The following is a 21,714-nucleotide window of genomic DNA, read 5'->3' as shown; positions in this document are numbered from 1 at the left end:
ATATAGTTTTAATTAATATTATTTATTTCACACAATAAGCTTTTATTTGCAGTTTTTTAATTTCGAATTGAGTTTTAAATGTTTCCGCTGTCTTCCGCTGTCTACTTTTTTTCACAAATTTGTTCTTTGGTTTATGTACTAAAAGATACAAAAAGAATTGGATGCTTTTATCTGCTTTTCTTTGATAGAGAACGATATATCTGTCGAAAGACATAGTACAAAAAAACGTATTTTGGTGCATCCTGACCTGTTTCAATACATATCTTGAGTTCTATTGATCGCACTGTCAAGATTGATGTCTTCAGGCCTTGGGGAAATGACAGAGCATCAGTCCTTATATTCAGAATGTGATTTTGTGTTATTTTAGCCTACTCACATTAATTGGAAAACTCGCGATATTTAACCTCTTGGAAACCATATAAAGCCGCGATTTAAAGCTGCCAGACTTTTGAATTCGTTATTAGAACGCATAAGGCTATAAAACTGCATTCTCACATCTTGGTTATACGCTATACCTCAACTCCCAAAATTTGCTGTGGGCTCTTAGACTTAGTATATGCACCCGAAATTGAAGATATTTGTATTTTGAACAATTCAGTCATTGTACTATTAGAAAAAGTCTAAGTTAGCAGAAAAATGTTAGAATTTAATATTGTAATTGTTGAAAAAAATTTCATCTATGGAAAAAGTTAGATCGAGATTTTATTTACTGATTTTGATTTTACTCGAAGATTTTCAAAAGAGCCGTTTAAAGTATTTAATTAAGAAGGATTTTCGTGAAAATTGACAACCATTTTTTTTTTGTAATTTCTTTTTTTTTTTTGCTCTTTTCTCAAAAGCGTAGTTTTTCTACTATTTCACTTTGCCTTACAAACGAAATTTTATTTAAAATGAGTATAATCAATATTTTTCTTATAATTTTTCAATAAAATAGCTTTAATTTCAAATAACGTAACACAAACAAACTACATTGAAATGTATTTTTTCTTTATTTTATACTCATACAAATAATTAAGTAATTTTAAGACACGAAGGGAAGGCCTTTATAAAATTAAGAAACCAGTTTTATCTTATTTTGCAAAATTTGAGAAAATAATCTTTTAAGATACAAAAGTTACAGATTTTTGAGACGTTCTAGCCTAGTCAAAATCGTAGTTTTTTAGCTTTGAATAAACGTTTAATACTTAAATAAAAATATATGCTAAAAAAACAGTGTATCAAATAATTTATTAAACATTTCAGGTAATATATTCCTAATTTGAGTTAATTATTTTCAGACGCGAAGAAATGACAGATTTTTGGAACGCCATAGTCGAGCCAAAATTGTACTTTTTGAACTTTGCCTAGCTTTTCAAAGCTCAAAAATTTAAAAAAAGCTACGCTCAATGATTTGTGATACATTAAAGATTATATGTTCCAAATTTGGTTTAATTATTTCAGGAGACAAAAAAGTTACAGATATTTTTAAATTCCCAAATCAAGCGAAAATCGTACTTTTTGAACTTTGACTAATTTTTAAAAGCTTAAAAATAATTTTAATTTCAAAAAAAAGTAAGTTGAATGATTCGTTATATATCAAAGGCATTATGTTCCAAATTTGAAGCAATTATCACAAAAGACAACAAAGTTACAGATTTTTGAGACGCCTAAGGCCATATGGGCCCACTGTGCGTCGTCGTCCTCCCAAATAATTGTTTCCTAATAGTCGATAAGAATTAAGACCAGTTTCAATTATCTTCAGATTATTATCTCTACCGTAGGCATAGTCAAATAAAACGGTATCGGAAAAAACCAAAAACTTTGTTTCGGGACGCGACGCACAGTGCGGTAATTAGGTCTAAAACATGGCCAAAAATATTTGGGTACATGTTTAACATCAAATGACTAAAATGTTATTTTGAATGAAAATTTTTCATTTTCTTCATACTGTAAAACCCACTTAAGTGTTTACTTCCCGATTAGAATTATCAAAAATAAAAAAATGCACGTACAGTCCTGTGCTTAAAATTTTCTTAAAGCTAGTAGTTTATTCTTTATTTTGTTTTTTGATTCAAGTTTTTTCATTGAGTAGTTTTTGAAAACGGAAGTTTTAAAGATGAAATTTAGAAAAAAAAATTTTTTTTTGTTAATTAATTGATTCTGTATAAAATTTAGCAATATCATGGACCTTTTTTTATCATTATTTAATGACCTGGTAGTTTTAAGTCAAATACTAAAGAATTCATTCTAATAAATAACAAAGTTTCTAAAAAAATAAAAAAAAAAAACTGAATAATACTTTTTTCCTGGGATACCCTGTTTTTTTATTTTAATTTGCATTAAAATTTTGTATTTGCATTTTTTTAAATTTTTATCTGAATGCATTAGGTATATCTCAAGTATATTATGTCAAAATTTTAGGACGATTGGAGCCAAATTGACCATGTTATGAGTATTTTAAGACATACTTCGCTTACAAATGTTTTAACGTTTTCAAAGCCTCATAACTTCAAAACTAGGTACTGCACTGATTCTTTTAAAATTTGAAATACTCTTTCTGTAGGGTAAGGTGGTATAAGAGTGCGCATTTTAGACAAAATACCAAATAAAACAATAACAAAAAGAATTTAACTACTTTTTTTTATATATAGTTTTTAGTTTATAATCCAAGCAACGAAAAAAACTTAAAACTGGTAACAAAAATGTATTAATTCAAAAGTTATAAACAAAATACCACATTAGGAAATTTGCGCACTCTTATACATCCTATTGTGTAAGAGTGCGCGGCTTAGTTTGTAAGAGTGCGCAGCTGCGCACAGGTGTAAGTTCGCACAAAAGTCTCAAATAAAATTGCCTATCTTTAAATAAACAGAGTATTTTTCAACAAATCACTCCTTGCATGAGGAACAATCAACTTAGTCTTCGATTAATGGTTCCGAGAAAATTTCAATATTTCCTAGTTACTCTCATTCGCTTGTTTTTTGTAAAACTTTTATTTGGTTTCTTTTTGGTTGGAATTGCTTTTTCTAGCTGCTGTTTGCTGGTATATGGACAAATGCCAGTTATTTTGAAGCCTTGGATAGCATTTACTGCTCTTATAACCTGCGCACTCTTATACATCATCATGGTGCGCACTCTTACACGCTCAGACATGTAATCGAAGAATATATATATATTTCACAATTCACTTTATGACCAGTCTTACGTTTTCCTCAAATGTTTCTTTTTGTCGACTTTTTAATGTCCCATACTTTGTTTATTGTTATTTTTTGTTGTTAAGCGGAAAATTTAATTTGTTTGGCAAGAAATATTGGAAAAAAAAGTGCTAAAAAACTTAAACTTAACTAGCACCTCTGTTTACAAACACATTTGCATGAAATTTTGACAGCAGATCAAACTCATTTAGATCTTTCCAAAATAAGTGCATTCAGTCTTATATTCCCTTTCAAACCGTAGAAAATGGCCTTGCGCACTCTTATCAACCGCGCACTCTTATACCATCCTACCCTACATATTTTTTAAGGTATCCCTATAGAAATTTTCTCATTAATATAATACATTCAATGGAATAATATAAAAATCTTTTAGTAAGATCTTTTTTGAGGAGTTTTTTTCAAAGGGCCAACTCTTGAAATGCAATATTGTTCTACTTATTTAGCAGTTTAATAATATATAGGTTAGAACATGTTGCGGCGTGTTGCGCTATTTTAAAACACTAATGTTAAAAAAAAAAACGAAAAAAGTGCAAATTTTTTAAGTGTGTATTTTAACTCCTTCGTATGAAAAAATAGAGTTGCATACCTATACAATTAAATTTTTTTTTTAGAATACAATTAATACCTTGATTGTCAATATCCGTATCAAAATTTTTCAAAAAAATCACTTTTAAGTAAAACACTTATTACTTAGAAAATTCAGTTTTTTTTAATAAAAATCCTGTTTACCCAAATAGTGCAAGTTGCAACTGATGGTGTCGCGAACTGGGTTGATCAATTTATAAATAGATTTCACTAAAAAGTAGCCTCACAGAGAAAAATATGACCCGCTAAAAACTAATAGATTGCCATATTGTTTTACCGTCCATACATTTTATAAGGAAATCTTATTAAAATCAACGATTAATAAGGTTTTTTTAAGGAGATTTCTTATTATTTTTATAGAGAAAATCTTATTAAAATTTGACTGAAAAGTTGATTTTTTTTGCAACTTAGCACTAGAACAAAAATCGCGATCAATATTTTCATGGCAGGTTGGTTCAGGTGGTAAGGTGGGCGACTAATGATTTGAAGTCTCCAGTTCGATTCCCAGCCTGGCCATCGTTTTTTTTTATTTTTTTGCAGATTTTAAAACAATAAGGAAAACCCGATTGTTTTAATAAGGTTTCCTTCTTGGATGAAAACCATAGAGAAATCTTATTGTTTTTGTTCTATTTTATGTGGTCTATTTTTCTCTGTGCTGGTTATCTACCTGTTATGGGACATAAGCTTAATTATGGGGGGCAAAATTGAGAAATTTGATTTATGACCACGTTTTAGGTCAAAATACCGCACTGTGCGCAGTACAGTATTTGGATTTTGGAGGAATAACTCCCTCAGCTTAAGGAAACAATAACGGGATGTACTGTTTAAAATTCCGCATGCAGTACTTAGAAATGAACATCAACTATCATGAGGAAGGGTAACTCTTTACAGACAGAGTTTAATGAAATTCAATCTTATTATATGTAGCACTAATTAGAAGGAATAAGGGAACTATACTATTGAATCGTTATAGCATTTATTTCAGTCATTCATTACCAATGTGTTCTGTTCCCAATTAAATCAAATTTTCTGTGATATTTGTGATATTGATTTATTGCAAAAATTTTACTCTAAAATTTCCTTGCTTTTGAATTGTTTTCTCTCTTCACAGATGAACAAATACATCCATCACTGTGAAATGCAGCTAATTGCAAACAATTAAATGACTTCATATTAACCTTTTGAAAACTTTTGTGCAAGTTTAATTATATTCAATTGAATAATCCAATTATATAATATTGATGTATGAAGAAGGCAGCTAAATTGAAAAAAAAAAAAAAACAAAACAAAAATGTGCAAATGCATTCTCTTGAATATAATGGTGATAATTATTTATTGACATCGTTTTGTTTTACACAACACTTTTAACTTATTCAGATTTTTTTGCACGAAACTATGCTAACAATTTATTTGAGTTATAAACAGATGTTCAATTCCAATATACAGCAGAATTTTCCTTTAAACAAATTGTTCAATATGTGTGAATTTAGATTCTTTTAAATGTGACGTGTTTGGTGGTCATTTTAATTCTTAATTTATTGATGTCAAATACTAAATTTTATCTCAAAGTTGTGAACATTGTTTTGAATTTAAATTTGATCTATAATTTAAAGCAATTTATGAGTGCAAATGCAAATGGTTTTAATATTAAATAGTAGTGCAAGAGCTGAAATTGCTGATATTGTCGCACGGCTAAAAATTAATAGACCTCTGATTATAAAGATCTTGGATATCTTGTTAAATATTCACTTGGAAAATATTTTATAAAGGTTCTATGTACGATTTGTCGTTTTAACTATGAAATAAAATTGAATAAATCGAAATATGCAATATTTTTGTGAGGAAATATTTCAGAAAAAATCAAAAGTATCAATTTCAGAAATGCTGGCATATTGGTAAAAAAAAAAACTGCTGAGAATCTCCCATGAGACTATTAATTCTTAGTTAGAGTCTTTAAAGTTGAAGAGATTTAAATAAATCAGACTTATACTTTTGGAAAGAAGTCAAATGTTTGCTATTAGATTTTTTTAAATTTCAGGATTCGGAAATCTCACTGAATTTCTTATGAATTAGCACAGTTTTTTTCAATTTTATTCACAGGACGCTTAGGAAATGACCTAGCAATAAAAAGACTCTACGAAGAAGATATCTAATCTGATCGAAATTTGTAGAGATTGAAAAACATGATGGATGTTTGAGAAAATGCAACTCCCTTGATGTTGCAATGTTACTTGATGATTACTGTGTCTAGGGCTGTTTTTTTTTAATAACTTTGCAGAAATATGATATATATACCAGATGAAATAGAGTGTGGAGTAATTGGTTAAGACACCCACAAACAGGCTTCGTGCAATTTTCTCAAACCAAAACTAAAGTTCTACATAGATTGTTTTGTACCACTTTACGCAGAGGAAAAAGGAGAGACACGGACAAAAATCGGAAATACTGAATCCAGAAAAACCAAAACCCAAAAAACCCAAAATCTTGAAAACCCAAAATCCACAAAGGCCAAAATCCCGAAAATAAAAGAGAAAAAGTAAAAACATCATTAAAATTGTCTGTTCACTGAAACTTTAATAGAACAAAAAGTCATATAAACAAATAGAATGTAACAATTCGGGATTTGTGAATTTCTGGATTTCGGTTTTTTTTTCTTCTATTTTCGGAAATTTGGATTTTCCAGAATTTTGACCCCAACCCGAAAAAGTATAGAGTAAGAGTAAATGTTCAAAAAATGGCTTTTAAGGTTGGGCTAATACAATCAAGAGTACCTACTTTTTTTTAAAACCCCATTTGGAATTTTTACGATTTTCTGTTGATAAAGAGCTAGTTTGGACTTTAGCTTTTTACACTTTCACGGCTGTTTTTAGACATTAGTCCAGTCTAGAGAAAGCTAAATTTTGGATATGTTGTAGGGGATACTTAAAAAAACATGAATGATTGTTTACAACCGAAGGAGCGGGTTGCTTGGCGGTGGACGCGGACTAAACGACTTTGCGACCAGCTGGAGGTCGTAATTTTTGTCCAAAGAAAAAAATAAAAATACGAAATTGTAGGTCTGAACAGGGTCTACAAAATTTTTTTTAAATAATTTTTTCGATATTCATCACCCAAAAATAGATAATGTCAAAAAACAAATGGCATGTCCTAAATTTTTGAATTTTTTTATCGATATCTCGAAAACGGTTCATGATACGCAAAAAATGAGTATGCATGAATTGTAGAACATAGTAAAAGCTACAAAAAAGCTTCTTGCAAAATTTTCGTATCTCATCGGATAGCCGAGTTATTGTCAAAAAACCAATTTTATCCTTTTTTCAAAATGGCGAAAAAAGCTGATAGGAAATCTTGGTCGAAAACTTCAAGCTAAGCTTTTTTAAGCATCCCCTATCTACAATATCAGTTTCCCGATGATCACGCACAATGCAATTTGTTGCAAAACGTTTAGGATGAGTATACAAAATTGCACTGTGAAATAATTTATAACATGGAATAATCCGAAAAAGTTTGGATTAATTTCATAAAAAATGATGGATATTATTATTATTAGTTTTGGTTTCATCCTAAGGAATATTATTCATTTCATCTAGGTACTGTAGTTGCTTAAATGGTAAATCAACAACTGTTCCCTTTTAACATTATTTATAACAACACATTTCATTTCCTTTGAAAACCGCACGAAAAAACCACCATAATTAATGTTCGTTACTGTGTATCTGTTAACTGATGATGGTTCTTGGCGTATGAAAATCTTTTGTATAAAAGTTTCATTCATTTCATTCAGATGAAACCCAAACTTTGCACACGTCTAGAATAGAGAAACGTTATCATTTTTCAAATATGAATTTTCAAGCCCTCCTAGACCTTTGCATTGCTTACATTTGATTCAAACATAATCACTTCAAGAATATATATCATTAATCCAAAATGAATAATCTTTTCCGAACACAACAACAACACACAATCAACGTTATACAGAAATTCATCATAGAATTGTTAGAAAAATATGTACGTTGTTCTATTCAGCGACAAAAATGGCGATGATGAAGAAGACAACCGGGAACAGGACAAATAAATAAAATTGTAACGATATACAGGATTTGTACTTTATGAATAGAGGCTACATATTTTGTTAGGTGAGGAATTTTTGCTGTCTAAACCATCATCATGGGTATTTGACAAAAAAGCAATTTCCTCACTGGAATTTTGAAAAAAAAGAAAAATGTTTTCTTATCGAGGCACAAAATGCTTTCGATTAAATGTTTGTAAAGGAATTGTGTGTGCGTAATGGTGTTTCGTAAATTTATTCGTCTGCGAATTACCTTTCATCAAGTTTTGCAAAAGAAAATAAGAATATGATGTGTGCATTAATATTTTATATTTTAATTCAAAATGTGACATGAAAAACTGTGTAGAGGCAGAAAAAAATGTCAAAGATCGTTAAAATGTATTGAAAAAAAATATGAAAACGGTCCACGTCAGTACGTTACTTGAATTTATATAGAGGAATATTTATTTCCGGCTCAGGTAGTTGTCAAATGTATGCATTGCATATGTCTTTAAAACTGATATTTTTTTATGTTTTTGAATAACTTTCATTTATGCGTATGATTACTGATAAAGTCTATCAAAATATGCATTTGATTGAAAACACATTTTTCTGATTGTAAATATAGTGGAGTAACTAAAGCTCAAAAAATGACAATATTAGGGAACCCGGCCGAACAGCTTAGATTTTGATGATCTTTTTTTCCAAACGTAGGTAATTAAAATAAATACTTTAAAGTCTATAGATTAAAAACTGCCGGTGTTGCCGTTTTGATTTTTAAAGTTTAAGTGAAGATTTTTGTAAACAAAAAAATTTTTTCCAAAAATTTTGCTTAAATTTCATAAACAGAAAAAATAAAAATTTTGCTTAAATCTCATAATTAATTGATGATAAAAGATTGTCTAGGAAATTCAAGGAAAAAAAATATATGGGAGTGAGGGACAATCTTCCATCGTTCAAGCGATAGATGCCATTTTCTTATTAATTGACTTCAAACAAAAAAAAAAAAATATTTGAACACAACGGAAACACCTACAATATTAAAGTATACATTATTAAAAAGCTAGAAGCTTAGTCATATTTGTAAAATTAAAATTAAGTTAATTGAATGAAAAACTTTTGAAAGAATGGTAATTGAACTCAGATTAAAAAAAAAAAATGATTGACAAAATTTTAACATGTCGTTTTAAAAACTTTTTTCGTCTTATAAAAGCATTTATTTTCAAATGTTTTTGGCCACATTTATTATGATTTGAAATTATAAAAGCAAATGTCAAAATGAATTACGGTTAGTAAAAAAAAATAAAAAGTATTTCATTTTCGAAGAAATTTTTTTTAATGGAAGTTTTGAAAAAAAAATTTAACTTATTTTTTTTTTTAAAGTTCAATCTAAATATAAAGTTGTTTTTTATTCATTCAATACCCACAGGCAGTAAAAAGAGAAAATAAAATTGGGTCCACCTGTCGGTTAACACAGAAAAATCAAGCCAAATCGCGATAATAATAGGTTCCCAACTTAAAATAGGCTGCGTCAACTGTCAAGTTTTGGCTTGGAAGACCTCTGAATCACGAAAGAGGACGTTCTTATCTTTCATTTGGAACCAATTTCGTCTTTTAACTAACTCAATGGTTCGACGCGCGCCCAACCGCTTCAACATAGAAAAAAAAAGAGAAAAAAAAATGTTGCAACCTTATAATTGCAAGTATGACCAAACTGCCAAGTTTTGGCTTGGAAGACCTCTGAATCACGAAAGAGGACGTTCTTATCTTTCGTTTGGAACCAATTTCGTCTTTTAAATAACTAAATGGTTCGACGCGTGCACAAAAGGGCAACACAAAAAAAAAAAAGAAAATCGAGTATACCTTAACATAGACTGCGTGGCCAAACTACCAATTTTTGGTTTGGCAGACCTCTGAATTATATAAGAAGAAGCTCCATCCTTTCGTTTTTTACCAATTTCATCCCTTAGCTCGACAAGTCCAGGGTCCACAGTCGGTCAACACAGAAAAAAAAATCAAATCAGGTTAGTAGCATCGGGTCTTAAAATGGTCTAAGTGACCAAATTTCCAAGCTTTGACTTGGAAGACCTCTGAAATATAAAAGTAGACATTCTAACCTTCGATTTGGCATCTTTTTTATACTTAAGTTCGATAACTATAAAAATGCAGAGCATACTTTTTGATTGATTGCTTAGAAATATAGGTATTTTTTGACATTCTAATGGTCTATTTTTAGAAATTTTGAATCTATTCCTAATTTTTTTTATGGATTTAGTAAATTCATGTTGTTATCTTTGATTTGGTAACAAAACAATTCCTTAAATCACCGGTCTACACACCAAAAAACAAGACTTTAACAAAAAACTCATTTTAATCGTTTCCAACCTTAAAGCTGTTCGCGTGCAAAAACTGCCAAGATTTGGCCAGGAAGACCTCTGAATTATTAAAGAAGACATTGCTACCTTTCATTTGACACCAATTTCATCTTTTAGCTCGATGAGTTAGGAGGGCCCTAAAAATCGACCACTTTGATGCGCCCTACCGCCACTCCTGCCAGGTTACCGAAAGGAAGACCTGTGGTTTTTTGATACACTAATTGAGTCTAAGACCACCATGGCAATTTTTTTCTTTAGCTCGATGAGTTGAAGGGTGCCTAAAAAATGCACCCGATTTCACCCTGCCACGCCAATCCTGCCAGGATGCGGACGGGAAGACCTCTGGTTTTCGAAGTTACTCATAGTCATCTTTTGCTACAAAAGTGAATTTTTCTTTAGCTCGATGAGTTGAGCGTTTCTGCAGCCGCCGCCCGGTCTATTATTGTTGAAAGTTAAATAGCAAAAGTTTAAAGTTCTTATTTGGCAAAGTCTTTGAGAAATTTAATTATTTCAATGCAAAAATTCAGTTTTTATCAAGAAAATCCGGTGAAATTAAAGTAATTTTTATATTTTTTTTTTTCAAAACTGTAATATATATTACCTTTTCCTCTCTTTTTTTAAAATTCAATTCATATTTTCCTAAGAAAAAGTTAAAAAAAAGCCATTTAAAATTTTTTAATAACGTTTTTTTTTCCAAAATTTTGAGTTGAGGACTATTCTTTCAAAAACTCTTGATTAAATTTAAATGGATCAGATAGAAATGAGATTCTGGCTTTTTAAAAACGTGTCTGTTAATATTGTAGGTGTTGCCGTTGTGTTCAAAATATTTTTTTGTGTTTGAAGTCAGTTTGTGGAAAAATTGCATTTATCGCTTAGACGATGGAAGATTGTCCCTTACTCCCTTATATTTTTTTTCCTTAAATTACCTAAAGAATTTTGCTATCATTTGTTTTATGAAATTTAAGGAAAAGAAATGGTTTTGTTCAAAAAAAATTTAATTTTAATTTAAAAAAACAATACATACGGCAACATCGGCAATTTTTAATCTATAGACTTTAAAGTATTTTTAATTACCTACGTTTAAAAAAAATCGTCAAAATCAGAGCTGTTCGGCCGGGTTCCCTAATAATTTGCTTTAGTTACTCTACTAATATAAAACTAAGGTTTTTAAAACTGCTAACCATTAGTTCGAAAAAGATTTTTCGGATGTAGGTATATTTTTTGTACCCAAAACTTAATGAACTAGAAAATTGTATGTACATTCACAAAAACCCATATATTTGTACCGGAAACCCTAGAACTTTAATCAGTATTTTGAAATTTTATTTTATTTCCTTTCCTTTATATGTACCTAGAAGGTATCGATTTATCATATAATTTTCTACTCTCACAATAATATATTCGTTGACCCTTTTTTTTTTTATTTAAACATTAATTTTCACAGCTCGCCCTGTTTTATTGGCCTTGCAGAAAGATTTGTTTGCTCTGGGAAGTCATGGCATTCGAAAACGAAACGAAAATATTACACAACAATCAGAGCATAAATAAATAAACGAAGGTAAAACTTTAGGGAGGCATTTTGTTTAGAGAGAGAGAGAGAAAGATTGTTAAGAAATATAGTGGCGGTGGTGTTTTTGGTTGGTTGGGTGTATCCTTTTTCGATGCAGAACAGAACAAAAAGTTTCGCCTTCAAAAATCGTGCCTAAACAATTTGTCATCGCACCAGTCAAAAACAAATAAGAACATGAAGTATCTGCATAATTAAGAAACTTTATGGGGCGTAAGATATTATTTGAAATCAAATGTTAATTGTCATTAGCATTATTTAATTATTGTGACAGATTTATATTGATATTTTTATATATAATATCTTAATGAGCCTCTTAGTCGCATGAGCAAACTTTTTAACTTGAACCATTCATTCTTAGACTTTAATTTAACGAAAATGGGGTTTAAAAACATTGTTTCGGACCAGGGCTCCCCAGTCGTGATTGTCAATCAATCTTCTACTTCTTCTGCATTATCGACGACAGTCATGATCTGGAATGGGATCACAGCTCTCCCACTTTACTGAGTCACACTACGGCTCCACATGTAGGGTTCGCCGACCTCAATCGATGTTTTAAATAATTTTTTTTTTTTAATTTTTTGTAGGTACCTATTTATAATTTGTAAAGGACCTCACACTATTTGTATGAAAATGTGGTTTCAGTCAAACACTCCAATTTTTTGCACAGAGCCTGATTTTGGTGTCCCGAACATAAGTCTCATAGGTTACAACTAAATTGATAAATGATTTTTGACGCCAGAAAGCACCAATTCACTACTGTGTGGCGAGGACAATGATAAATAGTCAAAGCCAGCTAGACCTACAGATTTTTAAAATGTCAGCGAGTTTATGATTTTTACTGATTGTTTCATCTTCATTTTTAATTCTTATTTGGTAAAAATAATATTTTGCCAAATCGTGCAAAAAAATGAAAAAATATCGTAAAAAAAGGAATTTTGCATAATTTCGACAAGTTTCCAAACGCCGGAATTCCTTACCCAATTTGAACAGTTTTTTTTTCTACTTAATATAAAACTTATAAGGGAGTTGTCTTAATAGTCCAAGATCCCAGGGCCGCCAGACATTACTTATTTTCTCAAGAAAAAAATGTATGGAATTACGTAGTGCTAGGACATACTATTAGTGAATGGATACTGGCTATCTTGTGCCGACGGCCATTTTACCACTAACAGGTGCTAAAGGTACGAAAAATACGTAGTTAGATTTCTTATTTTCTCAAGGCTGATTTTTATATATGATACTCAGGGAACTAATACATTAATTTTTGTAAGCTGCCAGACCCGTCGGATGGGCCTAACACCTTGCCAGACACGCATAATAGGAATCAGGAAAGTTAGATTTTATTATATGGGGGTCTGGGAAAAAATTTATAAAATATTTTGACTTCAGGACTCGAAAGAGTATCAAGACACGCGTCGAAAACCACATTTTGCACAATCGCATCCAGAGTCTTTTGGCCGCCATTTTGTTTTTTTAATAAAAATTGCAATTTTTCACATAACTCACGTATTTTTGAATCTACAGAAAAAAAATGTATTGCAAACTTGAAGATAATTTAATTTACTACAATATATGTTTAATTACTTTTTTCGATTATACCTTCGGTTTAAGAGTTAGGGTGGTTTTTTTTTGAAACCATATTTTCGTCATATCTCATTTATTTGAGCTTTTTTGAAAATTAACTTGAAGTAAAAGTTGTAGATCTTTTTATTACCTTCAATTATTACATTAACGGTTTTTCGATTTGACAGTCCGTTTTTGATCTGCAGGAAAAAAACTTCAAAAAGGTTCCAATTTTTTAATATAGGAAAAATGTTCTAGTACAGGGTAATTTGCATTAGATATAACAACAACCTAGGCGTGTAGGTTGCACTCAGACAAGAAAAAATCGTATAACTAACACTGCCAGACCCATTCCGACAGCCATTTTTTTTGCCAGACACCTTAAAGCTTTAAAAAAAAAAAATTTTTACTTTACTTATTTTCTCAAGCTTCATTTTTATACATGATACCCATGGAACTAATTCGTTATGAGTTTAAAGGTAGGTATATATTTTTAATAATGTAGTAATTATTGGCATTATTAAGCGTAAACATTTTACTTCAATACTACGGAAGACCCATTAGATTTTATTAATAACAAATCTAGGCATTTGTGCGTGTCTGGTAAGGTGTCAGGCCTATCCGATGGTCTGGCAGCTAACAAAATAATTTTATTGAATTAGTTCCCTGAGTATCATGTATAATAAAATGCACGACTGGGTCGCACGTACTTGCTCTTGTAGTTCAAAGCATCTTTATCTTAAATATTTATTGGAAATTTAAGATTTTGTGAAAAAAAAAAAAAAATAAAAACAAAAAAAAAATCGAAAGTTAAAAAAATTCAATTTTTTAAAAATTTTTTGAAAAACTTTTTTTTTTAATTTTTTTTTACATTTTACACTTCAATACCTATGATGTCTGTAAATTTTGAAAAAATTGACTTATGCTTTGATGAAATATATGAACTTAAAAAACATGTCAATTTTTGAAAAACGGCAACGCCATATTTCCGCTCTTGGCATTTTTTGAGAAAAACTAAAAACGCAGTTATGTTGGAATCAATAAGAGTACTGCGCACACCAAATTTAAATGAAATCGTTAGAGCCGTTTTCGAGAAATTTGAAATACCTCGAAAACGTTATATGGGAGATATGCGTTAAATTGGAGATATTAAAAAAATAAAAAAAACGGACCTAGGGAATTACGTAAAAATCATCTGTACCAAGTTTCAAGCAAATCCATCCACCCGTTTAGGCCCTAGCTCGATGTACAGATGGACGCACAGACGCACAGACGCACAGACGCACAGACGCACACACGCACAGACCGACGGACGGCATGACGAAAACCACTTTTTTGATCTTCTCCATAATCGTAATGTTGGTTTTGATTAAAACCTCGATTTTTTTTTTCTACACGAAACCAATACTTGCCCTATAGAGCAAGTAAAAATGAAGCTTGAGAAAATAAGTAAAGTTAAACTATTTTTTTCAAAGCTTTAAGGTGTCTGGCAAAAAAAATGGCTGTCGGAATGGGTCTGGCAGTGTTAGTTATACGATTTTTTCTTGTCTGAGTGCAACCTACACGCCTAGGTTGTTGTTATATCTAATGCAAATTACCCTGTACTAGAACATTTTTCCTATATTAAAAAATTGGAACCTTTTTGAAGTTTTTTTCCTGCAGATCAAAAACGGACTGTCAAATCGAAAAACCGTTAATGTAATAATTGAAGGTAATAAAAAGATCTACAACTTTTACTTCAAGTTAATTTTCAAAAAAGCTCAAATAAATGAGATATGACGAAAATATGGTTTCAAAAAAAAACCACCCTAACTCTTAAACCGAAGGTATAATCGAAAAAAGTAATTAAACATATATTGTAGTAAATTAAATTATCTTCAAGTTTGCAATACATTTTTTTTCTGTAGATTCAAAAATACGTGAGTTATGTGAAAAATTGCAATTTTTATTAAAAAAACAAAATGGCGGCCAAAAGACTCTGGATGCGATTGTGCAAAATGTGGTTTTCGACGCGTGTCTTGATACTCTTTCGAGTCCTGAAGTCAAAATATTTTATAAATTTTTTCCCAGACCCCCATATAATAAAATCTAACTTTCCTGATTCCTATTATGCGTGTCTGGCAAGGTGTTAGGCCCATCCGACGGGTCTGGCAGCTTACAAAAATTAATGTATTAGTTCCCTGAGTATCATATATAAAAATCAGCCTTGAGAAAATAAGAAATCTAACTACGTATTTTTCGTACCTTTAGCACCTGTTAGTGGTAAAATGGCCGTCGGCACAAGATAGCCAGTATCCATTCACTAATAGTATGTCCTAGCACTACGTAATTCCATACATTTTTTTCTTGAGAAAATAAGTAATGTCTGGCGGCCCTGGGATCTTGCTCTATAAGCTATTTTATTAAAAAAATAAGTGGTCAAAATACAATTAAAAAAATTTTTTTTTCAGGTTTCAAGGCCAAACTGGAAGCAAAAGATATTAAACGATTTTAATTAATTTTTAAACACTTCTTAATCTTCACCATTCCCAACTTTTCCGCGCAAGTAGTCGTAGTAGACCCACCCTAGTATTCATATAACGCTTGGAAAATATTTCAAAAATAGGGTCTTATTTCCAACATTAGGGGAGAGTGGGGCCAAATGTAACACTTTTTTCTAAAACCGATGGTTCTCCTACAAATTTGAAAATGTATCAACCAGACCTTTTTTAAATTAAAGACCCATGTTTTATCTGCAAGATCCATCACAAAAATTCAGCAAAACATAACGGTAATGTTGAAAAATAAAGCTTCCAAAAAAAAATCGTGTTGTTTCAACTTAGCCCACATACGGGGCAAAGTGTAACACATACCGGGGTAGGTTGTTCTAAGAACTAAAAATAAGAGAAAAATACCTTTATTTATGTTTGTATTTATTTATTTTTAATTAATAACAATAAAAACAAACCTCAGTCATTAAATTTTGGTGCAAATTTAAAAAAAAGTGGAGCAAATCCAAGATTTCCAGAGAAAATTTAACAGTAGTGTTAAATTAAAGTTATTTGAATTCATAAATTGTTTTATAAGCTTTATGAATTCAAGTGGTGGTTCAAAAAGTGCTTCCAATTTCAAAATAAATACAAATTCAATTACAAGCATTCATATCCAGGGTTGTTTATTATATTAGGTAAACAATTTTTCAGTATAGGTAGGTTTTTACATGGTACAACTTGCCCCGGAAAAATGTTACAACTAGCCCCAGCATGTAATTTTTCAAACAAAATCAATTTAAAAAAAAGCGAAACTGATATAGACATTAGACTGGGCCAAAAAAATAAAATATTTTTTTTTTTTAAAGTTACTTCGAAAATCTTGTTCAGGATGATGAAAAAAAAATTTGGTGAAAATTTGAGCCGTTAAAAAAAATTTTAAGAGGTCTATCATCGATGTTTTTTATTTTTATACATGATATGATGTTTTACAACAGAACTGCTAGACGATCAAAGTAAAAAAATTCTGTTCATTATCTTCTAAACGGTTAAAGCAATTAATTTGCTGCCAAGGAACTTTTTATAGAACGTTTAAGTCCCTACAAGAAAACATCTTGCTAATTTGAAAATATTGAATTTTCAGTGAATTAGAAAATTTTGAAATTGAAAATTGATTTTTTAATTTTTTTCTCGATTTAAATCGTGAATAACTTCTTTAGAACTCAATTTAGGGAAAATTACTACAAGACCTTTTTTGTAGAAAATTAAATTTCCTATAAGAATCTGTCGTGGTTCTATTCACTTATTTGCTCATCACAAAATTCCAAAGTGAAACAGTCAAATTGAAAAAACACTTCGATTTAAAAAGCTTAATTACTCGAATACGGCTCGTCTGACGAAAATTTTCAATTAGATCTTTTTTGTAGGAAATTTAATTTTATATAAGAAAAAATGAACAGAAATTTTTTTTACTTTGATCGTCTAGCAGTTCTGTTGTAAAACATCATATCATGTATTAAAATAAAAAACATCGATGATAGACCTCTTAAAATTTTTTTTAACGGCTCAAATTTTCACCAAATTTTTTTTTCATCATCCTGAACAAGATTTTCGAAGTAACTTTCAAAAAAAAAAATATTTTATTTTTTTGGCCCAGTCTATTAGACATAACATATACACGCAATTTGAGCCAAAACACAATTGCATATAACAAAAAAACACTTAGCACTCTATCTTTTTCGGGTAAATAGGTAGACCAAAAATTAAATTTAAAAAAAAGTTACAAACATGCTTTTTTTGGGCACCACTAGTATAACTTCTCACCCTGTCGTCTAATCTTCAGCTGAAGAAAATGTGCCGGTAGATATGAAAAAATTGAGCATTTTTCTCCTTTACGCGTTTCTTAATATTGAAAGAAACATCGCTTTTTTTAACTGTTAATTCTTACCCCTGTTACTTTTAGCCCCACTCTCCCCTACACATACAAATTTAATAAAAATTTTTGATTTGAAAAAAAAAAATTTAATTTCTACTCGAGGGAATCATTCAAAATTATAACCTACACAGACAGTCAGAATAGCGGGATCCGCTTTTTTTTTGGCATTTTCTATCACCCAAATAACTTTTTAGTACCTACCTACATTGATATCATTTAAAAAGAGATTTTATAAGTCATAAAATATCGAAAAGCATAACCCTACTATTTGATATGTATTGCTTACTTATACCAATTAATCAAAATTTTATAAAATATAAAATAAATTGTTTTAAAAAAGGATACATTCTTAGTGAACCGGATTTGTCGCCGATCACCAACAATCTTTGTACTGGATCAAATGCTAGGGCCGTCGGTGAATGTGGAAACCCATGTCGAAATGTCTGAAATGATAAGGAAAAAGTTATATTATTTAGTATGATGCATATTATTAACACTTAAAATAATTTATTAAAATATTATTTTTGTATGATAAACATAAGATTTTAAAAGCTTTGACGAGATTCTCAAAGTTAGATCCATATAAAAGGTAGCCTTTTGCAATTTTTTCAGTGGTTAAATAAGAATACATACTTTGTTTTTTTAAGACATACATAAGTTCGAAGAAAATTATGCAGAATTCTCTGAAATATTTTTGTTGGTAAGCTTCTTTAAACAACATATGAAATGTGGTACGTCATCCAAAATTTTAATTTTAAGAGTATTCTTTAAATATATTTTTTTAATATTCAGTCTTCAATTTAACTAAACAAAATACTACTATAGTTTTGTTTCTCAAGTCTAATACTAAACAATTTACATAAAATACTAGTTTAAGGAAAACACTTTTTTTTTACAGAGGAACATAAATAACACGCAATTAACTTTTTTTTTAACCACCAAGAAAAGGAGAGTGCAGACATGAAGGGGGCCTTGAGCTAAAAAATGCACAACTTTTTTTAACGGCTAAAAAAATATGTAAAGTATACGTTACCATATGGGATGGGCAAAATAAAAATAAAACTTTGGGTATAATTAATTATGCACTTGTCAAGACGAAAAAAAAAAACTAAAGGAAGAAGCCTATAAATTGTATGGTAGGCGGAAGGAGTTTCTAAAAAAAACAACTTTTCATGAAAAATTAATTCATATTGTTTTTTTTTTTTACATAACTAACTCTGATTTTTGAAAGAAGTAAATATTAATTAATTTTATTGATCATGGCTTTTCGTTTATAGCTTGTGGGTAAAAGTGTAGATTATCAAAGATTTCTTAATCTCATACATGTTTTTATTTCATTGAAAAAATTTTGTATGTCTTTTTTGTAAATATCATATTATAGCTGACTCCTTGAAACGAAATTTCCATTTTATAAAATTTATGCAAACACACACGTCCCTCTGGTTAAAAAAAAGGGATTAAATTTAAAACTGCATGGTGAATCTCTTTATACAAATTGGATTTAATAAGGATAAAATATTATTTACCTTAGTACTGAGAACCCACCAGCTTTTATGAGCACGCGTTCGTTAATAATATTATGCATATGTGGTAGAATATTTATATTGCATACACCTTATCCTGCATTAAACATGGAAACTTCCACGAAATTATACTTCTGAGATTTCAACCATTAAAAGTGAGTAAATATATTAAAATAAAAGATAAGTTTTCACTGTCATGTAGTTTAATCTATTTTTCTATTTTTTTTTTCTTACTGCTAAGCTATAATGTATTTAGAAATGAAAACATCCTTCTAATCGCAAAGATTTCATTAACTGAATTTTAAATTTTTAATTAAAAATTCACATTTTGTTTTAGACGTTTTCTTATAATTTTGTTAGTTTTTCTACTTAATTTTAAGCCATAAAAGATCGTCGTAGATATGTTGAATGCTGATTTGATTCTATTTAACATTTTAGTAGACAAATATTATTTTGTTTATGATTATCTGAGAACTTAAACGCTTGATGAGACATTCATGTTGCAAATTAATTACAGTTGCTTTGCAGATAAAGTTAACTCATAAAAGGTAGAATATTTTAAAAACACCAACTTGTTACGAGTATATCATATCAACAAAATACTGTACAAACAACAACATTCCAAGGATTCAAAAAAAAAAAAATTAATCGCCAGCTGATTTATTCAGGGCATTCACATGCATACCTACTGTGTTCTTATGTAAATATAAATCCGTTTATTCAGTAATTTGCGAAGGTGTGCAATGAAATGAGCTAAACTTAAATACATTGCCTTTAAATTTGCATGTTGTGTTGATCCTTAATACAAATGGAAAGGACGGCAAAAGCTTTACCTACTTAATTGGCTTAGTGCGCCTAAATGTTGATTCAAATTAAAGCTTAAGAACAATTTTAAACAAAACTTATTCCATTATTTTCAACGAAATATACAATTGTGTTTGTCCTTGAAATTTTGTTTAACTTAATTTGTTCTTACCTTATTTTTATTCACTGGTATAGTAAATATATTCAATTTCCAGATGTCATAAATAAGTACTATTACGAGTGTGTAAGAAAAACAAAAAAAAAAAAAAATAATCGCCATTAAATTAAAGAAAATAATATATCAAGAATAAAGTATCCCAAAGTCAAGACATAAACTTCCTATCACCCAAAATCAAACGCACACATTTCGGAAGTAATATTTTCATATTGAATGAGTAGAATAAACGAAATACCTGTAGGCAAATAAATCCATCCGAAACCAATTTCCTCCGTCTAACATTGGTTTATTGATGGCTTATTAGTAAAATTGGTTTAGGTATGTAATCCATCGTGTAAAGATTTTTTTTTTAATAAAGTAAGTTCTAGTTTATGTCGTTTTTATTCTGTTAATGTATACACGTGTATAGTAAAAGTAATAGGGTATCAAACTGACATCCTATTGACGACAGCTGCAATAATGATTTCGTTTTATCTTTTTAAAAATTTAACCTTATTTAGAAAATAATCAATTTTATCAAAAAACCTTTTGGAATGGATAATGTATTTTTTCTTATGGTTTGAAATTTGAAAGCTTCATGGGATCGCGATTATTTAAACGACCGAAGTTTTACAAAAAAATAAGTAGAATCTGAATTAAGCGGTTTTCTGCATGCTTTTTTTTGCCAAGAAGCCCTCCGTCTTAAATGAAGCGGACGAATCTTCTTAATTTCTGTAATGTTTTGACTTAAAACAATGTATTTAATTTAACAAAGAAATCTTTTTATTTTTATGTGAAGACATTTTAATTTAAAGATTTTTATGTGAACATCTTTTCAAGTTTACTTAAAGGAGTCTATAAAAAATGATACTGTTTTGTTATTATTTATATTTTACATGCTGAAGATTTTTTGTTTCTTTACTTAAACTTTTTTTAAAAATTTATTTCCACTGCTAAAACCGTTCACTTTACTATCAAAATCTTTGTGCATTATTGACCACCACTCACTATCGGACTCAAAAATGCATTGTTTTTCTGATATCTGATAAAAAAAAAAAACCTACCAAAAAAGCCAAAGGAAAACAAGATTTTAATCTTCTCCAATTTATTCGAATTTAAACTCGAAATTGGTCAATTAATCATCTTTATAAAAAACATAATATGTATGTATATTAGGGTGGGTCAAAAAAAAATTTAAATTCTTTTTTTTTTTATTTGGTACTCCGAAAAATCGATTGCTAGACCTTTTTTGTGGAACAATGTTTTTCCTACAAGAATTTGTCTTTCGCGTTTGATTATTATAATTTTTCAAGTTGTTACAAAATTAAGAACAAAAAAACGAATTTTTAAATATTTTCTCGATTTTTGGACCCCAAATATCTATTAAACGGTTAGATTAACAAAAAAAGTATACAAGGCCTTTTTTGTAGAGCGTTCAGTTTCCTACAAGAATATGTAAAGAAATTTGCTAAAAAATCGATTTAAAAAAAA

General features: G+C 29.6%; 1 protein-coding gene across 8 annotated transcripts in view; it reads right to left on the bottom strand.

Annotated features, from left to right (window-relative positions):
• The window catches only part of LOC129909972 (syntaxin-binding protein 5), a 298,435-nt gene that overhangs the window by 84,183 nt on the left and 192,538 nt on the right, over positions 1–21,714 (bottom strand). For all 8 annotated transcript variants that reach the window (XM_055987168.1, XM_055987165.1, XM_055987166.1 and 5 more), the window contains exon 2: positions 18,085–18,182. In XM_055987168.1, the coding sequence (XP_055843143.1) occupies positions 18,085–18,182 (98 nt within the window). The remainder of the gene's footprint in view (positions 1–18,084; positions 18,183–21,714) is intronic.

Source organism: Episyrphus balteatus, chromosome 2, assembly GCF_945859705.1.
Source record: "Episyrphus balteatus chromosome 2, idEpiBalt1.1, whole genome shotgun sequence".
NCBI classification, from domain to species: domain Eukaryota; kingdom Metazoa; phylum Arthropoda; class Insecta; order Diptera; family Syrphidae; genus Episyrphus; species Episyrphus balteatus.
Note: the sequence above shows the minus strand (reverse complement) of the source record. Positions and strands in the feature narration are given on the sequence as shown.